The sequence below is a fragment of the Oncorhynchus masou genome, chromosome 18, assembly GCF_036934945.1.
Source record: "Oncorhynchus masou masou isolate Uvic2021 chromosome 18, UVic_Omas_1.1, whole genome shotgun sequence".
Classification (NCBI taxonomy): domain Eukaryota; kingdom Metazoa; phylum Chordata; class Actinopteri; order Salmoniformes; family Salmonidae; genus Oncorhynchus; species Oncorhynchus masou.
The window spans coordinates 63,183,436-63,210,210 of NC_088229.1; the positions used below are offsets into that span (position 1 = coordinate 63,183,436).

The window sequence follows — 26,775 nt, forward strand, 5'->3', positions numbered from 1 at the left end:
GTTTGTGCTTAGTGGGACTATAATTTGTTTTTCAACAGGACAATGACCCAAACACACCTCCAGGCTGTGTAAGGGCTATTCGACCGAGGAGAGAGATGGAGTGCAGCATCAGATGACCTGGCCTCCACAATCACCAAACCTCAACCCAATTGAGATGGTTTGGAATGAGTTGGACCGCAGGGTGAAGGAAAAGCAGCCAACAAGTGCTCAGCAAATGTGGGAACTCCTTCAAGACTGTTGGAAAAGCATTGCTCATGAAGCTGGTTGAGAGAATGCCAAAAGTATGCAAACCTGTCATCAAGGCAAAGGGTGGCTACTTTGAAGAATCTCAAATATAAAATATATTTTAATTTGTTTAACACTTTTTTGTGTATGGGCTAGTAGGACAAACTAGCCTACATCATCGTGTGATCCAACAACATGATTACATTGATACAGTACATTGCGGTTTAGACTCATACTACAGATCACCATCACAAAGCCGGCCAGCCAGAGGCTTCCCAATTGATTAGCAGGGTCTGTTTGTTTTCTGTGTGGGGACGGTGGAGGTTTGTTTGGTAAGGAAAGGAAGAGCAGCCCATCTTCCTGTCGCTCCACGCACAGCTGCACACAGCCAGGGAGGGAGAGCAAGGCAAGGCAACACAAGGAGAGCTTAGCTCTTCCTCTGGGACCTGCCTCTCCATAGGGGGGCTAGGGGATAGAGGGATTTGCTGCTGCCCATGTTAGTGAATGAGGGACCGTGTGAACGGATGAAAAATAAGAAGGGACTTGTTTTTGAGGTTTTTGTTTTTCCTGGCATCGAGCATGCCTTATTGGCACCGTCTGCCCAGTATTACCTGTTTGTGGATAAATATATACAACCTCCAGGAGGGCAGTGTGTACGTTCATGCCCCAGCTGTAGCACTGTCAGCTCCCCTCAGTGAAACATGGGAATGGGGCTGGCCTGCTGTAAGCCCACCGGGCTCAAACAGGAACACCTGCAAGGTAATGCTAGCTGCCTTTTTAGAGTTATATTTGGAAAATGTCATTTCATTTCATTTGAGTACATGTAATGTGCTGTAATTACAATGTACATTGAACAGCTATGGGTGGTTGAAGCCTAGTCTCATAGATTAGATGTAACATACTGTAGTAAATGTAAATCTGTGACACCCAAATTAGTATGATATGTTAGGTTTGGTATGGTTACATAAGACAGAACGTTACCTAAGGCATAAATTAAAGGAGGGTGGTTGGGTTGGACGTGAACGTCTAGCAACCCAAAGGTCATCAAGGACAATTTTAGCAACTATTTACTACTTTTTAGCTACTTTGCAACAACTTAGCATGTTAGCTAACCCTTCCCCTAACCTTAACCATTTTACCTAACTACTAACTCTAAACTTAACCCTAATCGTATCCCCTAACCCTAATCCCTAGCCTAGCTAACTAAAGCTACAATTCGTGACATAGCATACGTATTGCAAAATCGTAACATATTGTACGAATTGCAATTTGTAACATATCATGCGAATTGTAATTCGTAACATATCCTACGAAATGGATGATGGACATCCACAAATTAATACATACCACACGAAACGTAACATATCATACTAAATGGAGTGTTTCGGATTTACATACAGATCCATAGGAAATGCTATGAGACCAGTTTGGCGGTTGAGATTAATCTGTCTGTTGTGGATTTCACTTGTTTTGTCCATAGTGCAGTCTGTCATACCCCGACAGAAGGTGTACTTAGTAGGGGCACTAGAGGGGTTCAAAGAAGTGTTATCTTAAGTTCGTGGCTCTGTTGTTGTATAACATACTACAGTCAGGTTTTGTGAAGAGTCTTTCATTTCACTTGAAGGGTAAGCTTTTCTGATTATCCAACAAAGGTTGGACAATCACAATGGTCAACAGGAGTTAATCCACTCCCAATCCTCAGAATAATTCCCAGGCCAATTATTAACACTGACCACACACACATACCGTACACACACAACACCACTGCTTACCATTTACTGCAGTCAGTTAACTAAGCTCACACAGTAAAATCAGCGATAAGAAGAAATGTAATTTTCGCAGTAAAACCCATCCTTCATCTTCCACTAAGGATCCATTCATCCACAAGCACAGTTGGCAGTCTGACATTTACCAACCTGAGGGAATCATTATCATCAAAAAATGACCTTCACTGCAGTTTTCTGTGGAACATGAAGTGTCCTTTTCAAAATACCAGCCCTTCACTGTACTCTGTAGGAGTGAGACTTACTTTCATTAAATCCCAGAGCTCTTGTCTCCAAATCAAATCTTTTTACTTTCTTTCTTCAAACAGAGGATTTTCTTAGATTTGTTGACAGTCTGCCTGTCCTTGACTGATTTAGTGAAGCTGTCTTATCCGCCTGGCGGTGGGCTGGAGGGGAACTATTGGCTGTGTTCAGGCTCCTCTATGTCTGCGTCGGCAAGACATCTTTATCACTTGCTTGATTTCTCTCTTTCCCGTTGGCTAGGCAACCTGGTGGGAAGGGATCCATCTGGTCGACACTGTTATTAATGACAGGAACTGGGTCTGAAAAGCTTTGGCTTTCCTATCAGACCACATAAAGGAACAGCTTATTGAAGAAGTGCTTTTCAGGCTGTAGCGATATCAAGTCCTATGTTTTAGAACCGAAAGTGGCCAATAAAGACAAGACGGTTAGAAGGTATATTTGGTACAAGACAGTAGAAGGTATTATATTTGGTGAATGATATGATCATCTCCTACAGTGGGAGTCCATTTATTCTCTGCTTTATTGAAGTTCATATCAGGTGGCAGCAGCTAGCTGGGCATTATTGCTTTATTCCTGTCTGGTATATGAGTAAGTTGTTTTGAAGCAGAAGACAAGTGGGAACTACAGTATACCTTCACAGAACCAATATTCCACCAGTCAAATGATAGGATCGTAATGCAATATTTTATGAAGGCAAGGGAATTCTCATTACTTTTTACTCGGGCATAAGGGGTTTCAACTGATTCTAATACTATAGTAATATGGTAGCAATGCACTAACAGGAATTCCATCTATAGATGCTCTTAACTTGATCACACTTCTGTCGCAGAGAATTTTCGTGCTGCATCAGGAAATTCAAATGAGCCTTGTGAGTGGCTGAAAATTAGCAGTTCTCTTTCTCTCCATGCAGAGGTAGTCGAATCACTAGGATCAGGCTTACTATTAAAATCATATTCTCTCTCGATTGCACAAACTCTAGGCCTAGGCCCTGTTACTGCAACATTCAAATGTACAAACATTTATCTACAATTCAGCCATACACATCAACAACCGTTGTTTTATATAGAGTAATAACACAAGATAGACATTGGTCTCCACCAGACTACGGCGTACAAATGTCTAGTGTATCCTAAGGTTACAAATTAACTGTCAAAATTGAGTTCAATTGTGGCCTGGGATGGTTTAGCGGTTAGGGACGCTGCCTTCAGTGCGCACATATAGGCCTACAGTGTCACGCAGATACGATTCCGGCCCGTGCCCTTCTGGCACAAATAAATGAATCCCCTGATTGACTTGATGTAGTTACACATTTCAAATGTGGACAGTCCATGGTTGTTTTCCCCCTGATCTTGATAAGAAATTACACTTTTGGATAACGTAAATAGGAAACTATTAACAAATAAAATAATAACAGTCAGTAAGCTACACCAATGTTAATTTCAATTCATACGAATTGTCAAGTAAATTGCCACAGTAGATTTTGTGTGGTAACCAAGGAAATACTTTACAGAATACTTGTCAAATAGATAAATTGCCCTTAGTCTGTTAAAAAAGGATTAAGTTGTTGCGATGACAATACCAACCATAGGGCGAACATACAGTACATGACCAAAAGTATGTGGACACATGCTCACCGAACATCTCATTCCAAAATCATGGGCTATAACAACCTCCATTCTTCTGGAAAGGCTTTCCAGCTAGATGTTGGAACATTGCTGTGGGGATTGCTTCCATTCAGCCACGAGCATTAGTGAGGTTGGGCAGTGATGTTGGGCGATTACTAAAGAAGAACACGTTTCCACTACTCCAGAGTCCAATGGTGGAGAGCTTTACATCACTCCAGCTGACGCTTAGCTGAAATAGCCATATCCACAAATTGAAGGGGCGTCCACATACTTTTGTATATATAGTGTATCTTGAAAGACTTGGGTTGCAACAGGACACAAATATCATATTTTAGGGAGCGGTAAGGAGGTGACCAATAATAAGATAATAATAATTGAGATCAACTGTGCAGGTGAATTCATCGTGTATTGATGGTTTTGAGGCAGAATTTCGAGGCAGGGCGTCAATATTGGCATGTCCCAATGCCATGTATACTGAGTAGAGTCTATCTGCAGATCGCATACTACATGCCACACCCACTGTATGCCGCGAGGGTATCATTTATCTGAAAAGCCTGGAAGGGATGAGATCGCCAAGCCTATGGGTTTGTAGCTTCAACCCTGCAGCACACACACACACTTACACAGACCAACTGATTATTGGGCTGCTGAATGTTTTGTCTTTCCTTTTTGGTTTGTTTGTTCTTTTCCATATTATGTCTATCTCTGATAAACTGACCAGGAAAGGGATGAAAATAGCCCATATGTCATGTTCTGACCTTTATTTCCTTTGTTTTGTCATTATTTAGTATGGTCAGGGCGTGAGTTGGGATGGGCAGTCTGTTTGTTTTTCTATGATTTGGGGATTTCTATGTTTCGGCCTAGTATGGTTCTCAATCAGAGGCAGGTGTCATTAGTTGTCTCTGATTGAGAATCATACTTAGGTAGCCTGGGTTTCACTGTTTGTTTGTGGGTGTTTGTTTCCGTGTGTGTTTTTCACCACACGGTACTGTTTTGGGTTTCGTTCGTTCCACATTCATTGTTTTTGTATTTCAGTCGTGTTCATATGTAGTATTTCTTATTAAAAGAACCATGGACACTTACTATGCAGCATATTGGTCCTCTGATCCTTCTCGCCTCTCCTCTTCGGAAGAAGAGGAGGAAATCCCTTACACCATATTACTAAGGTTCATTGTCACGTTCTGACCTTTATTTCCTTTGTTTTTTCTTTATTTAGTATGGTCAGAGCATGATTTGGGGTGGACAGTCTGTGTGTTTTTCTATGTTTTTCCATTTCTATGTTTGGCCTGATATGGTTCTCAATCAGAGGCAGCTGTTTATCGTTGTCCCTGATTGAGAACCATATTTAGGTAGCCTGGGTTTCAATGTTGGTTTGTGGGTGTTTGTTTCGGTGTGTGTGTGTTTGTCGCCACATGGTACTGTTTCGGTTTGGTTATTTCACGTATTTGTTTATTGTTTTTGTATATCATAGTGTTCAGTGCTTTTCTTATTAAAATCGTCATGATCATCTTACTCCTCTTCAGACGAAGAGGAGGAAATCTGCCGTTACAGAACCACCCACCAAACAAGGACCAAGCAGCGAGGTAACAGGCAGCAGCAGGAGGAGCAGCACGATAAGGAGGAATGGACATGGGCGGATATTCTAGATGGCAAGGGTTGCTACACATGGGAGGAGATCCTGGCTGGAAGGGATTGCCTCCCATGGGAACATGTGGAGGCAGCCAGGAGAGCGGATGCAGCAGCTAAAGGGAGCCAGCGCCTTGAGGGAACACGGCTGGCAAGGAAGCCCGATAGCCAGCCCCAAAAATCTATTGGGTGGGGGCACACGGGGAGTGTGGCTAAGGCAGGTAGGAGACCTGCGCCAACTCCCCGTGCTTATCGTGGAGAGAGAGGGCGTTGTACCGGGCAGGCACCGTGTTATGCGGTGGAGCGCACGGTGTCCCCGGTGCGTGTGCATAGCCCGGTGCGGTACATTCCAGCTCCTCGTATCGGCCGGGCTAGAGTGGACATCGAGCCAAGTGTCATGGAGCCGGCTCTATGCATCTGGTCTCCAGTGCGTCTCCTCGGGCCGGCATACATGGCACCAGCCTTACGCATGTTGTCCCTGGTTCGCCAGCACAGCCCAGTGCGGGCTATTCCACCTCGCCGCACTGGCCTGGCTACAGGGAGCATTCAACCAGGTAAGGTTGGGCAGGCTCGTTGCTCCAGATCTCCAGTGCGCCTTCTCGGTCCGGTCTCTCCGGTGCCATCTCCACGCACCAGCCCTCCGGTGGCAGCCCCCCGCACCAGGCTTCCTGTGCGTCTCCAGAGCCCAGTACTCCCTGTTCCTGCTCCTCGCACTCACCCTGAGGTGCGTGTCCTCGGCCCAGTAACACCAGTGCCGGCATCACGCACCAGGCCACCAGTGCGCCTTCAGGGTCCAGTACTCCCCGTTCCTGCTCCTCGTACTTGCCCTGAGGTGTGTGTCCCCAGCCCGGTACCAACAGTGACGGCACCACGCACCAGGCCTACAGTGCGCATCGTCTGTCCTGAGCCGCCAGAGTCTCCCGTCTGTCCTGAGCCGCCAGAGTCTCCCGTCTGTCCTGAGCCGCCAGAGTCTCCCGTCTGTCCTGAGCCGCCAGAGTCTCCCGTCTGTCCTGAGCCGCCAGAGTCTCCCATCTGTCCTGAGCCGCCAGAGTCTCCCGTCTGTCCTGAGCCGCCAGACTCTCCCGTCTGTCCTGAGCCGCCAGACTCTCCCGTCTGTCCCTGAGCCGCCAGAGTCTCCCGTCTGTCCTGAGCCGCCAGAGTCTCCCGTCTGTCCTGAGCCGCCAGAGTCTCCCTGTCCTGTCCTGAGCCGCCAGAGTCTCCCGTCTGTCCTGAGCCGCCAGAGTCTCCCGTCTGTCCTGAGCCGCCAGAGTCTCCCGTCTGTCCTGAGCCGCCAGAGTCTCCCGTCTGTCCTGAGCCGCCAGAGTCTCCCGTCTGTCCTGAGCCGCCAGAGCCGCCCGTCTGTCCTATGCCGCCAGAGCCGCCCGTCTGTCCTGAGCCGCCAGAGCCGCCCGTCTGTCCTGAGCCGCCAGCCAGCCAGGAGCCGCCAGAGCCGCCAGCCAGGAGCCGCCAGAGCCGCCAGCCAGCCAGGAGACGCAAGCCAGCCAGAAGCCGCCAGAGCCGTCAATCAGCCAGGAGCTGTCACGTTCTGACCATAGTTCTTTTGTATTTTCTTTGTTTTAGTGTGGTCAGGGCGTGAGTTCGGTGGGCAGTCTATGTTTTTTGTTTCTATGGGTGGTTTCTTGTTTGGCCTGATATGGTTCTCAATCAGAGGCAGGTGTTAGTCATTGTCTCTGATTGGGAACCATATTTAGGTAGCCTGTTTTCTGTTGGGGTTTGTGGGTGGTTGTTTTCAGTCTTTGTGTGTCTGCACCAGATAGAACTGTTTCGGTTGTCACTTTTGTTGTTTTGTAATTTGAAGTGTTCAGTTTTTTGATTATTATTAAATTAAGATAAACCCTAACCACGCTGTGCTTTGGTCCTCTCCTCTATCTCCAGACGACAACCGTTACATTCATGAAATCAATAACTTGCTGACAATAGATAACATCCATATATTAGCCATGTCAGAGACTCACTTAGATAATTCATTTGATGATACAGCAGTAGCAATACAAGGATACACAGTTGAAGTCAGAAGTTTACATACACCTTAGCCAAATACATTTTAACTCTGTTTTTCACAATTCCTGACAATTAATCCTAGTAAAAATATTCCCTGTTTTAGATCAGTTAGGATCACCATTTTATTTTAAAAATGTGAAATGTCAGAATAATAGTAGAGAGAATTATTTCTTTCTTTATTTCTTCCATCACATTCCCAGTGGGTCAGACGTTTACATACACTCAATTAGTATTTGGTAGCATTGCCTTTAAATTGTTTAACTCAAACGTTTCAGGTAGCCTTCCACAAGCTTCCCACAATAAGTTGGGTGAATTTTGGCCAATTCCTCCTGACAGCGCTGGTGTAACTGAGTCAGGATTGTAGGCATCCTTGCTCGCACACGCTTTTTCAGTTCTGCCCACAAGTTTTCTATAGGATAGAGGTCATGGCTTTGTGATGGCCACTCCAATAGCTTGACTTTGTTGTCCTTATGCCATTTTGCTACAACTTTGGAAGTATGCTTGGGGTCATTGTCCATTTGGAAGACACATTTGTGACCCAGCTTTAACTTCCTTTTGATTTTCCCATGATGTCAGATTCTGCGCTTGATGATTTTATGAAATTGCTTCTTCCAATTATTGATAAACATGGTTGAAAGAGATGGGGCAAAAGGAGTGGGACTTACTGCAAATCGTGAAGTTATGTGACTAAACTCAACAAATAGAAGAAGAAACTGTATTATGAAGCCAAGATCTATGACATGAAGAATGATGAAAAAAAACTTTGGAGTACTTTAAATGGTAATATGGGCAAATTCAACTACATCTTTCATCGAATCAGAAACCATTTGGTTTTGTCAATTATTTTTATGATTACTTAATTAATGGCAAAGTGGGTAAGCTTAAGCAGGAAATGCCAACAACGAACAGTGAGCCATCATATTCGTGCATTTAAAAAATTATTATGAAAGAAAAGCATTGTAAGTTTGAATTTTGTAAAGTTAGTGTGGGAGAGGTGGAGGTATTATTGTTATCGATCAATAATGACAAACCTCCTGGCACTGACAACTTAGATGGAAAGCTACTGAGGATGGTAGCTGCTATAGCCACTCCTATCTGTCATATCTTTAATCTGAGCCTAGAGGAAAGTGTTTGTCCTCAGGCCTGGAGGGAAGCCAAAGTCATTCCACTACACAAGAGTGGTAAAGTGGCCTTTATTGGTTCTAACAACAGGCCTATCAGCTTGCTGCCAGCTTATAGCAAACTGTTGTAAAAAAAATGGAAGCTTCTCTAATGTCAAACATGTAAAATGTGGTGTACCGCAGGGCAGCTCTCTAGGCCCTCCTCTCTTTTCTCTTTTTGCCAATGACCTGCCACTGGCATTAAACAAAGTCTGTGTGTCCATGTATGCTGATGATTCAATCCTAAATACACTACCGTTCAAAAGTTTGGGGTCACTTGTTTTTGAAAAAAAAAAAAAAACAATTGTCCATTAAAAAATAACATTAAATTGATCAGAAATACAGTGTAGACATGGTTAATGTTGTAAATGACTATTGTAGCTGGAAACGGCAGATTTGTTATGGAATATATACACATAGGCGTACAGGGGCCCATTATCAGCAACCATCACTCCTGTGTTCCAATGGCACGTTGTGTTAGCTAATCCAAGTTCATCATTTTAAAGGCTAATTGATCATTAGAAAACCCTATTGCAATTATGTTACTGAAACTGTTGTTCTGATTAAAGAAGCAAAACAACTGGCCTTCTTTAGACTAGTTGAGTGTCTGGAGCATCAGAATTTGTGGGTTCGATTACAGTTTGAAATGACTAGAATCAAATAACTTTCTTCTGAAACTCATCAGTCTATTCTTGTTCTGAGAAAGGAAGGCTATTCCATGCGAGAAATTGTCAAGAAACTGAAGATCTCATACAACACTGTGGACTACTCACCTCACAGAAGAGCGCAAAACCCTCAAATGCTGATGCTCCAGATACTCAACTAGTCTAAAGAAGGCCAGTACCCGCAAAACACCAGTCTCAACGTCAACAGTGAGGAGGCGACTTCTAGTCAGAGTTGCAAAGAAAAAGCCATATCTCAGACTGGCCAATAAAAAGAAAAGATTAAGATGGGTAAAAGAACAACGACACTGGACAGAGGTACTCTGCATAGAAGGCCAGCATCCCGGAGTAGATTTTGCGGGGACTATTTAATGTTAACAACTCGTAAAAAACTCACTCATCCAATCTTTACACCTCTGTTCACGCACAACGTGCCAGATACATTCTTAAAGCAACAGTGTTCAGTACTCAACTGAGCTATGACACCATATTACTGAAAACAACATTTTTCATAGTCAACTTACACACAGCACTGCCAGCCAGTAACACTTACCCCACCATACATCAGGGGTATTTTCACAGTCCACAGGTCCAGAACAAATTCAAGGACACATGCAGTATTATTCAGAGCCAAGATTGCATGGAACTCCCTTCCATCTCATATAGTGCAAGTGAACAGCAAACCTGGGTCGAAAAAACAAACAAAGCAACAACTCACGGCACAACACCTCTCCCACATGTGACCTTCATGTTGTGTGTTTGTATTGACATGCAAACTCAGCAAAAAAAGAAACGTCCCTTTTCCAGGACCCTGTCTTTCAAAGATAATTCATAAAAATCCAAATAACTTCACAGATCCTTATTGTAAAGGGTTTAAACACTGTTTCTCATGCTTGTTCAATGAACCATAAACAATTAATGAACATGCACCTGTGGATCGGTCGTTAAGACACTAACAGCTTACAGACGGTAGGCAATTAAGGTCACAGTTATGAAAAATTAGGTCACTAAAGAGGCCTTTTTACCGAGGCATGAGGACTTCAGGTGTGGCCAGGGCAATAAATTGCCATGTCTGTACTGTGAGACATCTAAGACAGCGCTACAGGGAGACAGGACGGACAGCTGATCGTCCTCGCAGTGGCAGACCACGTGTAACAACACCTGCACAGGATCGGTACATCCGAACATCACGCCTGCGGGATGGGTACAGGATGGCAACAACAACTGCCCGAGTTATACCAGGAATGCACAATCTACATTTCGGTCCTGACTGTCCACAATAGGCTGAGAGAGGCTGGACTGAGGGCTTGTAGGCCTGTTGTAAGGCAGGTCCTCACCAGGCATCACAGGCAACAATGTTGCCTATGGGTACAAACCCACCAACGAGTTGAGGTTTTGTCTCACCAGGGGTGATGGTCGGATTTGCGTTTATCGTCGAAGGAATGAGCGTTACACCGAGGCCTGTACTCTGGAGAGGGATCAATTTGGAGGTGGAGTGTCCGTCATGGTCTGGGGCGGTGTGTCACAGTATCATCGGACTGAGCTTGCTGTCATTGCTGGCAATCTCAACCCTGTGCATTACAGGGAAGACATTAACCTCCCTCATGTGGTACCCATCTTGCAGGCTCATCCTGACATGACCCTCCAGCATGACAATGCCACCAGTCATACTGCTCGTTCTCTGGGTGATTTCCTGCAAGACAGGAATGTCAGTGTTCTGCCATGGCCAGCGAAGAGCCCGGATCTCAATCCCATTGAGCACGTCTGGGACCTGTTGGATCAGAGGGTGAGGGCTAGGGCCATTCCCCACAGAAATTTCCGGGAACTTGCAGGTACCTTGGTGGAAGAGTGGGGTAACATCTCACAGCAAGAACTGGCAAATTTGGTGCAGTTCATGAGGAGGAGATGCAGTGCAGTACTTAATGCAGCTAGTGGCCACACCAGATATTGACTGTTACTTTTGATTTGATCAGTGACACATTATTCAACTTCTGTTAGTCAGGTGTCTGTGGAACTTGTTCAGTGTATGTCTCAGTTGTTGAATCTTGTTGTGTTCATATAAATATTTATACATTTGCTGAAAATAAACACAGTGAGAGGACGTTTATTTTTTTTGCTGGGTTTATGTGTAACTGATAGATGTGCACACATTCCCCCCAGAAAGTGTTTTTAAATGTATGTAAACTGTAAAGTATTTTGTCTGTAATGTATTTTTCGTTGTATATCGGACCCCAGTAATACTAGCTTTTGCCTTTGGCGTTAGGTAGCCTAGTGGTTCGAGCATTGGGACAGTAACCGGAAGGTTGCTGGATCAAATCCCCGAGCTGACAAGGTAAAAATCTGTCATTTACCCCTGTTCGCCGGAGGCGTGGATGTCGATTTTGGCAGCCCCCTGCACCTCTCTGATTCAGAGGGGTTTGGTTAAATGCGGAAGACACGTTAGGTATAGGGAGCCTAATCAAATAAAAAATAGAATCCCTTAACACCTTGCGACGCAGCGAAAGTTATTTTAAAAAACATCTGAATTAATGGCGGACAAGATGTCCCCGCTTGGGATACCATTTTCCAGAAGAAAAATAAATCATTTTGCGAAATGTAAGTATAACGTTTGTTTATTCATAAAATTATGTTTTTTAAAAATCAACAAATTACTTTCATATGAATGTTTTATTAAAATTCTGAGTCACTGGTATTTATCCGCTTGTTGCCAAGTTAGCGAGCTAACACGTCAATTCAACATCTATTCCATGTTCAAAGTAATTTACTTGAAGTGACGTGTAAACAACGTTGATTCAACCAGTGTGTGACCAGATGGGGCGGACATGATAATTAGCTAGCTGGATCTCATCCTGCTTATCGTATGTTTAGATATGAACAACTAAACTAACTAATCGTAGATTCAGCAATGGGTCAATTGTGAAGAATCTGACCGTTTTTAAGTCATGAATTGGTGAACTTGCTAGCCAGTTAAAGACATGTTGCAAATATTTTTAAAATATTTTCAGGAACTAAAGTGGGCAACTGATCCCGTTTCACTCCATTGCATTGGCTTGGCAGAAGAAAACAGTCCTGCCCGACTCGTTTGGAGGTAAAACATTTTAACAACATTTGTTCATTGTGTATTGTTCAGTCTAGGCTTGCTAGCCAGCCAAGTTATTTGTGCGTTTTGTTGACGAGTCTGTTTTGCTAGCTAGCTGTATGCAGTGTCTGTTTACCTAGCTAACGTTTTCTTGCCACATTCCCTTCCCCTATCGTGTTGCACCATTGGGGTTGGTGTTACTAGTTAAAAATTAGAAGCTAAGTTATTCTACTCTTACTGTAAACAACTTGACCAAGCCTAAAAAATATGCAAAACTGTTAACAACGATTGCACATTAATAAAGGTAGTTGTGGCTTCATCAACTTGAACCAGTAACGTTACTGAAATTTGAGCAGTGAGGTTAATTACTCCCACCTTGTCTCTGCTTGTTCCAGGATGAAGGATCCCACCATGACACCCTGCAGATGTAAATAACTTGTTGTGAACTTCCCAGGCACCAGGATAATCACCATATCCCAGGATCATATTCAGGAGGGTTACATCACAATGTTAGTTAGATAGAAATAGATTCACCCGTGTTATTGTGTACCATGCAGATTTGTTAGGACATTGTAATTTATGAAGCTCGTTCTAAGATACAGATGTGATGTCTGACCCAGGGGAATGCACTGAACAAGTCTTCGATTTCGACCACAATTAGTTGAATTAGGTGTTAGTGAAGGGCTGGAACTAAAAATAATATATATATATATATATATATATAATATAATATACTCTGGTCCTGTCTATTTAAAAAAACAAAAACAAAACAAAAACACTGTGGCTGAACAAGTTTATGACTGTTGGAGGTTAATCTCCTTGAAATCCCTCACTTGGTAATTATTTATTTTGTACAATGGACTGTGTTTTAAGGATTCATGCACTGATACAGGAAAACCAATAAAAAAGTTAACATTTATTTAAAATTACAATTGTTGATGTCTCGTGTTTCTGGTTTTGAGGCTTGGGCATCTAAAGTTTCTGGTGACTGCATCTGTCTAATCCACTGCAAGGAGAGAAAGGCATCAGTCATATTACAATTCTGTATTCATTTAATTGAATATATATTTCTATTTGATATACATTTACATAATTATTTTGGACATGTTGTCCTTTATCACATGCCAGTATATGTTTTGTATACAATGCATTTAGCTTACATTAGGATGGAATAGCCTAGGCCTTCTTATCTAGTTAGAATGCATCATATCACCTTTTCAATATTAGTTATCAACTAATATAAATCTTGGAAATCAATGTCATTTAATAATATGCACGGGTGTGATAGTTATATGAATTACTCACAATGCAAGCCTACTCATTAGAGAAGTACATTATCAGCTCTAATGCAATATTAGCTTCACAGTGAAACCACTATTCTGGCTATTAATCATTCTTAAACAGTCAGCTAAATAACATATTTTACTATCTCAAATTGTAGCCTGTATAATATCATGCAGGCAAGCTTACAATGATGGAGCAGCAGACCAAGCAATATGCGAGAGGACGCTATTCCAAAGGATAATTATTCTGGTCGGTGTCAACTTCATTCATTAACAGGTACTGAGGAGATGGATTCTGTTACTTGTTTATTTGTGTCATATTTCCATTTTGAGATGATGACGAGATTGCTAGCACTAGTTGCTCACACTAGTGTCACACTTCGCAGCCGATGAGAGAGAGGAAGGACAGCTGTGAAAATAATAGCTGGAAAATTAGTCGGAAGCACAGTAGCATTTGGATGCATTTTAATAATGTAGAGAATGTTAGAGCACAGTGTAGAATTTGCCAAAACAAAATCTCATATAAGCCGGTTCTACGCACAACCTACACCGGCATATGCAAACTGTGCACCCAACTGTGGAGCTAGCTGTAGCGGAGCTTCGAGAGACTTGCGGGCCTGCTAGTGATAGTGGTGGAGCCAGCACCTCCACGTATCCACTCAGTCAAGTAGGCCTACTCTGCGACCCACAGCAACGCAGTCTTCTATGGACCAGTTTATGCCAAAGTCTGTAGCAAAACAAGAGCAAATTGATATTGCATATTGACTAAAATGATTTCCAGCCATTTTCGATCGTGGAGGACAAGTTTTAGAAATTATTATAGCAATAGTCTAAATCCAATGTACACAATTCCAAGCAGGAAAAACCTTTCAAAATCACTTATTCCATAACTGTACGAGAGCATACAGGCTTCAGTGCGGGAAATAGTCCAAAAAGCCACTGCAGTTTGTCTTACCACTGACTGCTGGACATCAAGGGTAACCACTTCTTACATGTCACCTCATTGAAGATTTGTTGATGTCTAGCTGTCTTCTGGACTGCTTTGAGTTCAGCGACAGACACACCTCAGAGAACTTGGCAGAGGAACTGTTGAGAATGGCAAGTAGATGGAAAAGTAGTCTGTTGTGTTAGCGACAATGAAGCTAACATAACCAAAGCCATGAAAAAATGTTAATGGACCCATCATCCATGTCTTGCCCACACAATCAACCTGTTTGTAAGATATGCTCTGAAGGTGATGAAGCCCACTGTGGACAAAGTGAAAGCAGCTGTGGAATACTTCCACAAGAGCACAGTAGTTGCTGAAAAACTAAAGTTTACACAATGCCAGATGGGGATGCCTGAGCTGAGGCCTAAACAAGACTACACTACAAGGTGGAATTCAACATTTTATTTGTTGAAGCAGTTTCTTGAGTCAAATGATGCCATTGTCAATGCACCTGTTGATGCTCTGACCCAAGAGGAATGGAAGGTGGTGGAGGAGGTGTATGGAGTCCTGGAACCCTTTGAGTCCTTTGAGCAGGTCACTGTGGAGATCAGTGGAGACAGGTACAATAAACAGTTATTACTACATCATTATTTAGTATTATATATGTATATGAGCAGTAGATGAGAATGTAGTATCAGTAGACAAAACATGAACCTGAACTAACAAGTTACTGTTTTCTCTTCTCAGCTATGTGACAGCCTCAAAAATGATACTCCCGTGTAAGGGTCTGCAGCGAATCACAGAGAGAAGCAAATGTAACCAACCACAGGACATGTGACAGAGTTCATGGACACCCTATGTTCATCAATGGACAGAAAATTCCACGGAATAGAATATAATCACGTGCTATCAGAAACTGCTGCACTTGACCCCAGGTTTAATAAGTTAGCCTTCAGTGATGCCACAGCGATTGATGAGGCTCTTCAAAGAATAACCTCAGCAGCAGGGAGGAACAGCCCAAGCAGTCAGCTGGCTCAGGCACCAGGGCAACAGGAAGAAGAGGGATCAGATGGAGCAGAAGCACCAGCAGTAGTGCCACAAACGTCTGCTGTTTGGATGCTGTTTGACGAGAGAGCAACTGGGGATGCAGCACAAAGGAATCCCTCAGCAGATGCCATAATGGAGGTCCGATCCTATTTGGAGGAGCCCCTCCTCCAAGATCTGCAGATCCATTGAACTGGTGGAAGAACAAGGCCTCTGTCTACCCATGGCTTACTAAAGTCATGACAGAGAGACTTTGCATAGTGGCCACATCCGTTCCCTCTAAAGAAGAGAGAGAAAATAGGGAACAGTTTGATGTATTAAGTCGGATGCTGCAGTTTTACACATTGTTATTTATTTGTATTTGATATGGTGCAATATTCTATTATTATGTTGTTCAGATTGTATTCATTTTGAATTGTTACATTTATATGCACTTTGTTCATAAACATTAAAAGTTATATTTTAAATGCAAATGTTTAATAGCATTCTTTTATCATAACAAACCAATGCATTTTTAAATACATTTGTGGTTAAGTATGATTTAATCATTTAATTAGAATTGTTTTAACACCGATCATAGTCAAACTATCGCAGACTGTTTGATTTGAAAAAATAAAAAACATTTTTTTTTAAGAGCCGTTTGGGAGCCAAAAGAGCCGTATCTTTTTGGTGACCTGAGCGGAACGAGCCGGCTCACTGAAAATAGCCGGATTGCCCATCACTAGCTCACACTGCTACAGTGGCTACAATGTGACTGTAAACGTTTCGCGCTCGGTGGAATTTAAATGCGTTATCACGTGATGCGGCCTTTGACTCGTTGCAAGTGGCAGTAACCTACTGGAAAAGTGCTACCTACTAAAGGTAGGTGCTTTTGGGGGCAGGTAGGCAGTATGTACTTAGCTGCTTTTGGGTTGGTTAAACAATAACAATAGGCTACACCAACATTGGTTTCCAGTCATACAAAGTGTAAAAATGATTGCACAGCACTGGCCGCGAGCCTTTAATGATTGGCTTTGAAGTGTGCTGCTCAGAAAACTGCCCTATGCCATTTCACAATACTTTAGCAAGCCATGAGAATACTTGATGGTATGAGGTCGGTTGTTTTGCAGCGTTTTGCAAACCATAGGTATTGTACTGCATTGTGCAGCCTACAAACACCACTTCCAGCTGCCCCCTGACAGCGATTCTACATTTTCGATATTCATTCAAATCATTCTGTGCGGGATTATTTTTCTTAAGCGACGAAATTGGTCATATTAAGATCCGACATCTGTACTTCATCAACATAATATTAAGTACCATATATGAAGTACTGACTGAATGAAATGACTGCATGTGGTAATAATGATGAAAATAATGATGACTAAAGAATTTCAGCTAGGTACTAGAATACAACACTGTATCTACACTCTTTCAAAAAGTGCTATCTAGAACCTAAAATGGTTCTTTGGCTGTCCCCATAGTATAACCGTTTGAGGACCCCTTTTTGGTTCCAGGTAGAACCCTTTTGGTTCCAGGTAAATCCCTTTCCACCGAGGGTTCAACATGGAACCAAAAAGGGTTCTCCTATGGGGAAAGCCGAAGAACCCTTTTGGAACCCTTTTTTCTAAGAGTGTAGGGGTCACATGAGTACACAGCAACTGGTCTGCTCAGTGATAAAGGTGTGAGTTTGCTGAGCTAGGTGACAAAGGCCTATAACTTTGAGGCACTGCTGTTTTCTATTTGGTTTTCCTTCCTGAAGCTAAATGCTATTGAGTAACATGGCAAGAGATACCATAACATATAACGACCACAATAAAATGACATCTCAATAATTATATCTGATTAATCACTTAAATGTGACAATTAGGGTCAATCAATTGAGACACGTCGTCTATATCGGTATTTCAATCATTCTGATACGTTTGGAGCTGTCACTGTATGCTAAACAAATCAACTCCACCATCTAGTGGTACTAACGGCAGTTACAACGTTATTTACTGATAGGTCTGAGATGAGATGAGGGCAGATGATAATTAGCTTGATTTGCTGAAAATCAAATCAGAATTTTAATTTAGACAATTCGATTTTTGAGGAGTCGGAGGTTGTTGACCAGTCACAATATCTCATACTGTAGCCTAGTACAGGGGTGGGATCTTGAAGGACACCATCTCCCCCTGTAGAGCTGTGGTATGGGGGAAAACATGGGAGGATATTGAAGTGGCTGCTGGACTCATCAACCTTAACATCAGTCCAGTCTTCCTCAAGATTGGAGTCTGGCAAAAACATGTACTTTTCAAAGACTAATTCCACTCATCTCTCTCTCCCCATCTCCCTCTTTCTCGCTCTCTCCATCTCTCGTTTATTCTCTTTCTCTCTCCATCTATCTATCCATCTTCTTTCTTTCTCTCCATTTCTCTCTCTTCATCTCTCTCTCTCTTTGCTCTTTTTCGTTCTCTCTCTTTCTCGCTCAGGTGGTCCAGGAGGAGAAAAGGACCGTGCTGCGCTCAGTCATGAGGCCTTTCTGCTCATGGCCAACTCTCAGAGTGACATGGATGACTGGGTCAAGGCCATAAGACGTGTCATCTGGGCACCCTTTGGAGGAGGTAAACTAGCCTGGCATTCCAAATCATTTTGCTCGGTTTCACGATTGTTTTTGCTTTGTTCAGGCTGGTTTAGCCGGGCTAGAGGTAAACTGCTTTGCCCAGAATTATATTACTCGACAGAATGATTACAAAATGCACTCTAAATCTCAGTAAAAGCATATTCTGGTACGGGCTCACATTATGCTCTTTGTATATGTCACTCAAACGTCTTTGTCTAGTGCTTTATGGGGTCAGTGGTTTGACAGACAGAAGATCATTTTATGACGTACTGTGCATTTTAAAAGTATTCAGACCCCTTGACTTTTTCCACATTTTATTACGTTACAGCCTTGTTCTAAAATTGATTAAATAAATAAAAAATCTTGGTCAATCACACACAATACCCCCATAATGACAAAGCAAAAACATTTAAAAAAAAAAAAAACAGAAATACCTTATTTACATAAGTATTCAGACCCTTTGCTGTGAGACTTGAAATTGAGCTCAGGTGCATCCTGTTTCCATTGATCATCCTTGAGATACTTCTACAAATGTATTTAAATTAAATTGATTGGACATGATTTGGAAAGGACCACACCTGTCTATATAAGGTCCCACAGTTGACAGTACATGTCAAAGTAAAAAACAAGCCATGAGGTTGAAGGAATTGTCCGTAAAGCTTTGAGACAGGATTGTGTCGAGGATCAGATCTGGGGTAGGGTTAGCACAAAATGTATGTAGCATTGAAGGTCCCCAAGAACACAGTGGCTTCCATCATTCTTAAATGGAAGTTTGGAACCACCAAGACTCTTCCGAGAGCTGGCCGCCTGGCCAAACTGAGCAATCATGGGGAGAAGGGCCTTGTTCAGGGAGGTGACCAAGAACCCGATGGTCACTTTGACAGAGCTCCAGAGTTCCTATGTGGAGATGGGAGAACCTTCCAGAAGGACAACCATCTCTGCAGCACTTCACCAATCAGGCCTTTGTGGTAGAGTGGTCAGACGGAAGCCACTCCTCAGTAAAAGGCACATGACAGCCCACTTGGAGATTGCCAAAAGGCACCTAAAGGACTGTCAGACCATGAGAAACAAGATTCTCTGGTCTGGTGAAACCAAGATTGAACTCTTTGTCCTGAATGCCAAGCATCACAGTGAAGCATGGTGGTGGCAGCATCATCTGAATGTCCTTGAGTGGCCCAGCCAGAGCAGGAACTTGAACCCAATCAAACATCTCTGGAGACACCTGAAAATGGCGGTGCAAAGATGCTCCCCATCCAACCTGACAGAGCTTGAGAGGATCTGTGTGCCAAGCTTTGAATGTCATACCCAAGAAGACTCAAGGGTTGTAATCACTGCCAAAGGAGCCACAACAAAGTACAGAGTAAAGAGCCTGGATACTTATGTAAATGTGATATTTTTTAAATATATTTTTAAAATACATTTGCAAAAATCTCTAAAATGTTTTTGTCATTATGTAATATATTTTAGAATAATGCTGTAATTAACCAAATGTGGAAAAAGACAAGGGGTCTGAATACATTCCGAATGCACTGTATGTTCAGAATAGAATAAAAGGTCCTACCAGAGCTTCATTTCCTCACTAGTCTGTCTTTACACCCTGTACAGTTGCTAACGTTGCACTGGAGGCTAGTCTACTGTATGCTACTATCCTTGACATGTGTCCAGAAATATAACTAGGCTAGGTTGTGTGGAGGCAGCTGGATGTACAGATATTATGTTACGAAAAGGACGTTATAAATAGGAGGATCACAGTATGTCTGTGATCATTGCTGTAACTTTAAACCAACCAACTCTCTGGAACTGGAAGGGAGGCACTGTATTGCAGCCAGTACTTGTGGCTTCATACATTACATTTTAAAAGGAGCATGCAATGCCGAAGATCACCCTTCTTTAGCCTGACATGTCTAATTCATGTAAATAGGGCCTAAACTTGAAACGGTTGGCTATCATTTTACATCAGGAGGATATACACGAGATTGCTGATAACAGCAGGATTTCATCTGTACAGTATTTGAGGCTTATTGACACGTTTTGTATTGGCCCCTGAATGTCCTGTTGCACTGGAGTGTATTTCGTTTCCATCGTCTCAAATTTACATGGCTGCAGGAATGCTTTCCAAGTTCACGCTCTCCATCAAGAATAGAATTGTTGCCAATTTATAGAACTGTCGTTAACAGGAATACTGCTGGCAGAACACGTGACGCTTCCATGTCTGTTATTTAAATGTTTCTGTGCTGACTATCTGCCACCAAACCTTTCATCTTTTGCCCACTTCTGCTCGGACACTGCGCTATTACCAACGTCTATAGATGTGTCATTACGGTCATTACGTGTTATTAGAAAACCAGTCATCTCGAGTGCACGCGCCAGACTGGATTGAATTACTTCGACCGTCGCTGCTTGGTAAATGTGGCTTTGGCATGTATGAAAAGCACGCTCTGACTCTGTGTAGCACTTGCTCGGTGACGTACCACGACTACTCTGATCTGTCAGTGTCTAGCGGTTGTGACTGTGTTGAGAGGCGGCGTTGCGCACAATCAGGTGAGATGCGGTGCGCGATTGATCGATGTAGATGTGAAGACTGTCTGAACTGTTTTTCCTTCATCTCCGTTTCTCCTTTATTTAATTAGCATTTTGTGTTTACTGTTCATCCAACTACTGAATGTTGACAAACTGCATATTGGTATTCCTGAAGATAACTTTCCATTGATTTGTCATTTTAATATGTTAAAACTTTTTAAATTGAATGAATGACAACCATCATAAAATAGTGAAATACAGAACCCTCTACTGTATGTAAACCATGTTTTTTGCCTGCAGGGATATTTGGCCAGCATTTAGAAGACACAGTCCAGTATGAGAAGAAATTTGGGCACCGCCTGGCACCTCTTCTGGTGGAGCAGTGTGTGGACTTCATAAAGGAACGAGGTCTGGATGAGGAGGGCCTCTTTCGGATGCCAGGGCAGGCTAACCTGGTAAAGGATCTACAGGAAGCCTTTGACTGTGGGGATAAGCCTCTGTTTGACAGGTAGATCTGCATTCGCTGATATTGAATGGCAAAAAGTGCTGACTTGCTATTTGTTCAGCTGGATGTAGAAGTGATGGCCACAGTAATGGTGGCAGTGGTCAATTATTGACAGTCAAATAAAATGAAATGTTATTTAGTCATGTTATTAGTGCTGAATACAACAGGTGTGGGTGGACCTTAGCGTGAAATACTTACTTACAAGCCCTTAAAAAAAGTTACAACATTTGGTAAATAAATGAAAGGAAAAATAGTAACACAATAAAATAACAATAGCAAGGCTACATACAGTGGGTACTGGTAATGTGCAGGGGTACGGGTCAGTCAAGGTAATTGAGGTATGTGCATGTAAGTAGGGGTAAAGTGACTATACATAGATAATAAACAGATAGTAGCAGTTTGTGTGTGTGTGTGTGTGTGTGTGTGTGTGTGTGTGTGTGTGTGTGTGTGTGTGTGTGTGTGTAGTATTTGTGAGTTTGTGGTTAGATTCCAGTGAGTGTATATCGAGCCTGTGCAAGAGAGTCAGTGCAAAAATAAGGGTATCCATTTGATTAATGGCTGTTCAGCCGTCTTGTGGCTTGGGGTAGAAAATGTTCAGGAGTCTTTTGGTCCCAGACTTGGCGCTCCGTTACTGCTTGTAATGCGGTTGCAGAGAGAACAGTCGACCCATCGTCGTGGGTGATCAGGCATATTACCGTCGTGTTGGAGTCTTGTGTGGCCTTGCAGTCATAGGTGAACAGGCAGTACAGGAGGGGACTAAGCACACACCCTTGATGGGCCTCCGTGTTGGGGGTCAGTGTGGAGGATGTGTTGCTGCCTACCCTCACCACCTGGGGGCGGCCCATCAGGAAATCCAGGATCCAGGTTCAAAGGGATGTGTTCAGTCCCAGGGTCTTTAGCTTAGTGATGAGCTTGGAGGGCACTATGGTGTTGAACGCTGAACAGCATTCTCATGTAGGTGTTCCTTTTGTCCAGTTGGGAGAGGGCAGTGTGAAGTGCAATAGAGATTGCATCATCTGTGGATCCGTTTGGGCAGTATGTGAATTGGAGTGGGTCCAGGATTTCTGGTATGATGGTGTTGATGTGAGCCATGACCAGCCTTTCAAAGTATTTCATGGCTACCGATGTGAGTGCTACGGGGCGGTAGTCATTTAGGCAGGTTACCTTGGTGTTCTAGGGCACAAGGACTATGGTGGTCTATTTGAAACATGTAGGCATTACAGACTGAGTCAGGGAGAGGTTGAAAATGTCAATGAAGACAGATGGTCAGTGCCTGCTCTGAGTACGCATCCTGTACTGTGATAGTGTATACACACGAGGCTGGTGAGGGGAGAACGGCTCATAACAACGACTGGAATGAAGTGAATGGAATGGTATCAAACATAAGTAAACCATGTGTACGATGTTTTGACTTCATTCCATTACTGCCATTACTATGAGCCCGTCCTCCCCAATTAAGATGCCACCCAGCCGCCTGTGAAACACACAATAAATCCCTCTACTGTTGGCCACTAAGGCTATAGCACTTGCTATTGGACTGATTCATGCAGTTAGTAGACCACTCTAGATAACTATTTTGTACCCTCTTGCAGTAACACTGACGTCCACACGGTGGCGTCCCTGCTGAAGCTCTACCTCCGTGAACTGCCTGAGCCTGTGGTCCCTTTCTCCAAGTATGAGGACTTCCTCTCCTGTGCTCAGCTGCTGGCCAAAGACGTGGAGGAGGTAAGAGACACTTCTCTGCACTAGTTCCAGTTCATGTTAGTATTCACACTATGACACCGAAGCCAAAGAACAGAACTGCTCTGTCATTCGATAGAAGCCAGTGTTCAAGTACATGTTGTCTATGTGAAGAAACAAGTGATGGTGATACTGTATGTTCTCATCTCATCTTTTAGGGTGTACAGGAGCTGGTCAAGCAAGTGAGCAATCTTCCTCCCGCCAACTACAATCTCCTGAAGTATATATGCATGTACGTCCACAAAGATACAACTCCTTCTTTTGAAGATCTCAAATATCTCATTTTACCACGGTGCCATTTTCATATCATTTTAATTCCATCCCACCGTGCCATGCCTTCCTTTGTAGGTTTCTTGACGAGGTCCAGTCTCACGCAAACAAAAACAAGATGAGTGTACAGAACCTGGCCACCGTATTTGGACCAAATATCCTCCGACCTAAAATGGAGGACCCAGTGGCTATTATGGAAGGTGTGAACTCTCATTCCTTTTATATTATACTGATATTAATAGGCACTGTATTAATCATATGAGACATTCCTAATAGTTTTTTTATACAACTGTCTGGGAGGTATGAGGCAGAGTAGATATAGTACATTAGCCTATGGAAAGCAGAGTACAGAGAAACGTCACTATTGCATGTTATCTATTCATGACTCATCTTGTCTATCTCTAGTTCATAAAACATGTCAAATCTAAAGTAGAGCAGCGCTGTACAGTATAGTTCCTTATTGTTTTTTTTTATTTCCTGTTAAGGGACCTCCCTAGTCCAAAGCCTCATGACCGTACTGATCAGTGAACATAACCGTCTGTACTCGGGGAGGGGGGAGCTGGAGGTCCCTGTTCCCCAGCCAGAGGTGACCCTCCAGGGCCAAAGGCTCCAGCAGCACAGCATCGGTGGCTGGATCTCTGAGGAGGACCTCCAGAACTGTCCCACCAACCCCAACGAGGACCTCGCCTGCAGCAGCGCCTCTTCATTGGACGCAAAGCTCTGTGCTGCCACCACCCCTCCACCTAGACTTGCTCCTTCAGGGAAGGGGGAGCCAGTGGTCAGCCCCAGCAAGCAGACCAAGAACCTTCCCTCCTGGAAGTACTCCTTCAAGGGCACCTCAACGCCACGGCCCCCTCCTCAGGCCGACGTCACCACCGTGTCCCCCAGTGGCAACTGGCTGATGAACGGGCTGTCCTCTCTGAGGAGCCACAGGCGCACCTCCTCGGGGGAGCGTGTCAGGGACTCCACCGGCTTTTCCCAGAGACTGTCCACCTACGACAACGTCACGTCTTCCTCCAGCATGGGCAGTGGCCCTAGTGTAGCCAGCACGCCTTGGTCTACCTCCTCCTGTGACATCTCCGCATCCGACTCAGGCAGCGAGCCCTCAGGGCTTAACTGTGGTAATGGGAAGGGTCTAGAGGAGTGCCAATGGCAGGAGCTAGCCTCACCCCAGGGCACGGGCCAGGGTCAGAGGGGAGGCTGGGTGGAGGAGAGAGTTGGAGATAGGGTCTCAGAGCAAGAGCAGGACAGTAGTGAAGCCATGGAGCTGTGTGTTAGCAGTGCAGGCTGCAGTGACAACGGGAACACCATAGCCAATATGGTGGTGCCGTCCATCGTGACGCCAGAAGACCTTGATGGAGGCCCCAAAGCACTTACCAGCCTGGTGGAGGGTCTAAAGGATGAGCTGAGGAAACAGAAGGTGGCCTACGAGACCAGGATCAAAAGGTAAGTCTGCAAGGTTATTTATTGTACTATGGGGGTTCATAAGTCAGATTTTTGAAAGAAACCTCTGAGAAACAGTTCATGTGAGCATAACAACCAAATATGCACTGTCTGAGTAGATTGATTCCGAGTGTCCCAAAAAATCAAAGGACTAGAGTCCTTAGAGACCCCTCTAAAATACTCAATATTGCTATAAATCTGTCAACAATCTTTCTCGGGTTACATGTATTGAGGAGCACCAGCTCTACATTTGTGTAAATCAACATATGTGTGTGTATTGACCCCTGCAGGCTGGAGGAGTCCAGTGCGGCGCTGTGTGCTCAGATGGAGCGTCTGGAGCAGGAGATGGAGCAGGAGAGAAAAAAGCAGCGGATGCTGGAGATCAAGCTCCGTAACTCAGAGCGAGCCCGTCACGACGCAGAGAACCGGAACCGGCTCCTGGAGAAGGAAATGGAGGACTTCTTCTCCACTCTGGGGGACCTGGCTCTGGGAGCAAGGACTAGTGACATTTAATAGCCCTGGTCATAGACCTCTATAGTCTCTTCCCACAGCTGAGTGCCATGAGTCTGGCAAGCGAGACTGACAACTACATGGACTCAGTGAATAATACTGCATGTTGTCCAACGCAGGCAGCTGCGTCTCTCAATGTTTCCTCAGGCCTCAAAGTGTGCCTATGACTACCATGAGTATCTATCTGGATGGAATTCCGTGTCGTTTGGTGACAAAGCCTCGGTCCTTGGTTTACTCTGGTCAACTCTGTCAGTATACTTTTAATGTAAATCAAAGGGTTTCGACTGCTATCATTATGACTATACAATAATCCCTGCTGTGTTAATCATATGCTGCCTACAACAGTACACAATATGCAAATACAACATTACCAAAGCTGGACTCTGCTAAGGACCAGGGTTGAAGCCACCATGTTGGTTTGGGGCACATGAAGCTGACTACTGCCCTCAAAGGAACAATGAAGAAGTGTGCTGGCTGTGCCTTTGCAGACTTTTTGAATTCAATAAAATAAAATGTTGCGTGCTTTTCCAGAGGTGTAGTTAGTCAATTACTGTCAATACTCGCATGGTACATGTATTGCTTAACTTTATCACTACTCCAAATTTGTTGAAGAGCCACATGACATCCTCAGAGTCACTTGCAGTAAGATGACAATCGCGGAGGTGCATAAAGATGGCGGCCCCCATGTACTTGCCGCGAATACCTCGTTTGATAAGTTCGCTGTATTGCTCTCCTGTTCTCCAGTGTTGTCGTTAGCACAGTATACATGATCCCAATTCTCGCTCCAAGACGGCGATTTAAAAACAAAGAAGTACAATGTTCTGATTTATTGGCGTGTTCAACCATGTCGCATATCCAGAATGTAACTTAGTGGTAAAACAATGAAGTCAAACCTGAATTCTGACATCTTTATGCACCGCCATTAATTGAACATTTTGAAAAATGGTGTATACTTTAGTGAATGTAACTGTGTTGTTGATCAAGCCAGCCCTGTAAATTGAGCCTAAACTAATTCTTAAAACATTGATATAGATTTGAATGGATAACAATTATATACATTTCCCAGAACATTCTCATGTGAGCGTTGCATGTGGTGAAACTGTTGATAGAATCCCCTTTTTCAGCAAATGATTACTGCTACTGCATAGAAATGTCTTGAGGCTTGAACACGAAACATGATTTGGTTCTTGAAGACCACTATAAGCAGTATAATAATGTGCATTCATTAAGGTAATGTGACTATTTTTTGTTTTGTTTTTACATTTTATACAGACCCTTTTCATATGCTGTTCACGAGGTTGTGTTTTGAAAGACGACCGTTATAGACAAGCGTCTAGTGTTCGCCCTGTCGATGATTGCAGTTGAAATGTGTATCTCTTAAAACAAACTTAGGCTGAATGTTTCTTATGTCTTTGATTAAAGATTTTAGTTGCTTATTTATTATGAATCTACACACTTGTAATGAATGGCATTATGGCAATCTAAGTGAATAAAGATGACAGGTGTCATTTCGTGACTGATA

At 43.4% G+C, this 26,775-nt stretch overlaps 1 protein-coding gene and 1 long non-coding RNA gene across 3 annotated transcripts in view; one reads left to right on the plus strand and one right to left on the minus strand.

Moving 5' to 3' along the window:
• LOC135505084 (uncharacterized) overlaps positions 1-2,439 on the minus strand; it is a 30,306-nt gene extending 27,867 nt beyond the window's left edge. The window contains exon 1 of the long non-coding RNA XR_010450215.1: positions 2,255-2,439. This is a non-coding gene — a long non-coding RNA (uncharacterized LOC135505084). The remainder of the gene's footprint in view (positions 1-2,254) is intronic.
• The window catches only part of LOC135505082 (rho GTPase-activating protein 22-like), a 37,463-nt gene extending 10,694 nt beyond the window's left edge, over positions 1-26,769 (plus strand). The window contains exons 4-10 of one of the 2 annotated variants that reach the window (XM_064924155.1): positions 18,135-18,266; positions 21,086-21,293; positions 22,883-23,015; positions 23,189-23,262; positions 23,379-23,500; positions 23,786-24,746; positions 25,034-26,769. In XM_064924155.1, the coding sequence (XP_064780227.1) occupies positions 18,135-18,266; positions 21,086-21,293; positions 22,883-23,015; positions 23,189-23,262; positions 23,379-23,500; positions 23,786-24,746; positions 25,034-25,256 (1,853 nt within the window). In that variant the 3' untranslated portion in view covers positions 25,257-26,769. Of the gene's footprint in view, positions 1-12,352; positions 12,436-12,821; positions 13,351-18,134; positions 18,267-21,085; positions 21,294-22,882; positions 23,016-23,188; positions 23,263-23,378; positions 23,501-23,785; positions 24,747-25,033 lie in introns of those variants that run through there. The other variant, XR_010450214.1, reaches the window with a different exon arrangement.
• Positions 26,770-26,775: the final 6 nt, after the last annotated feature.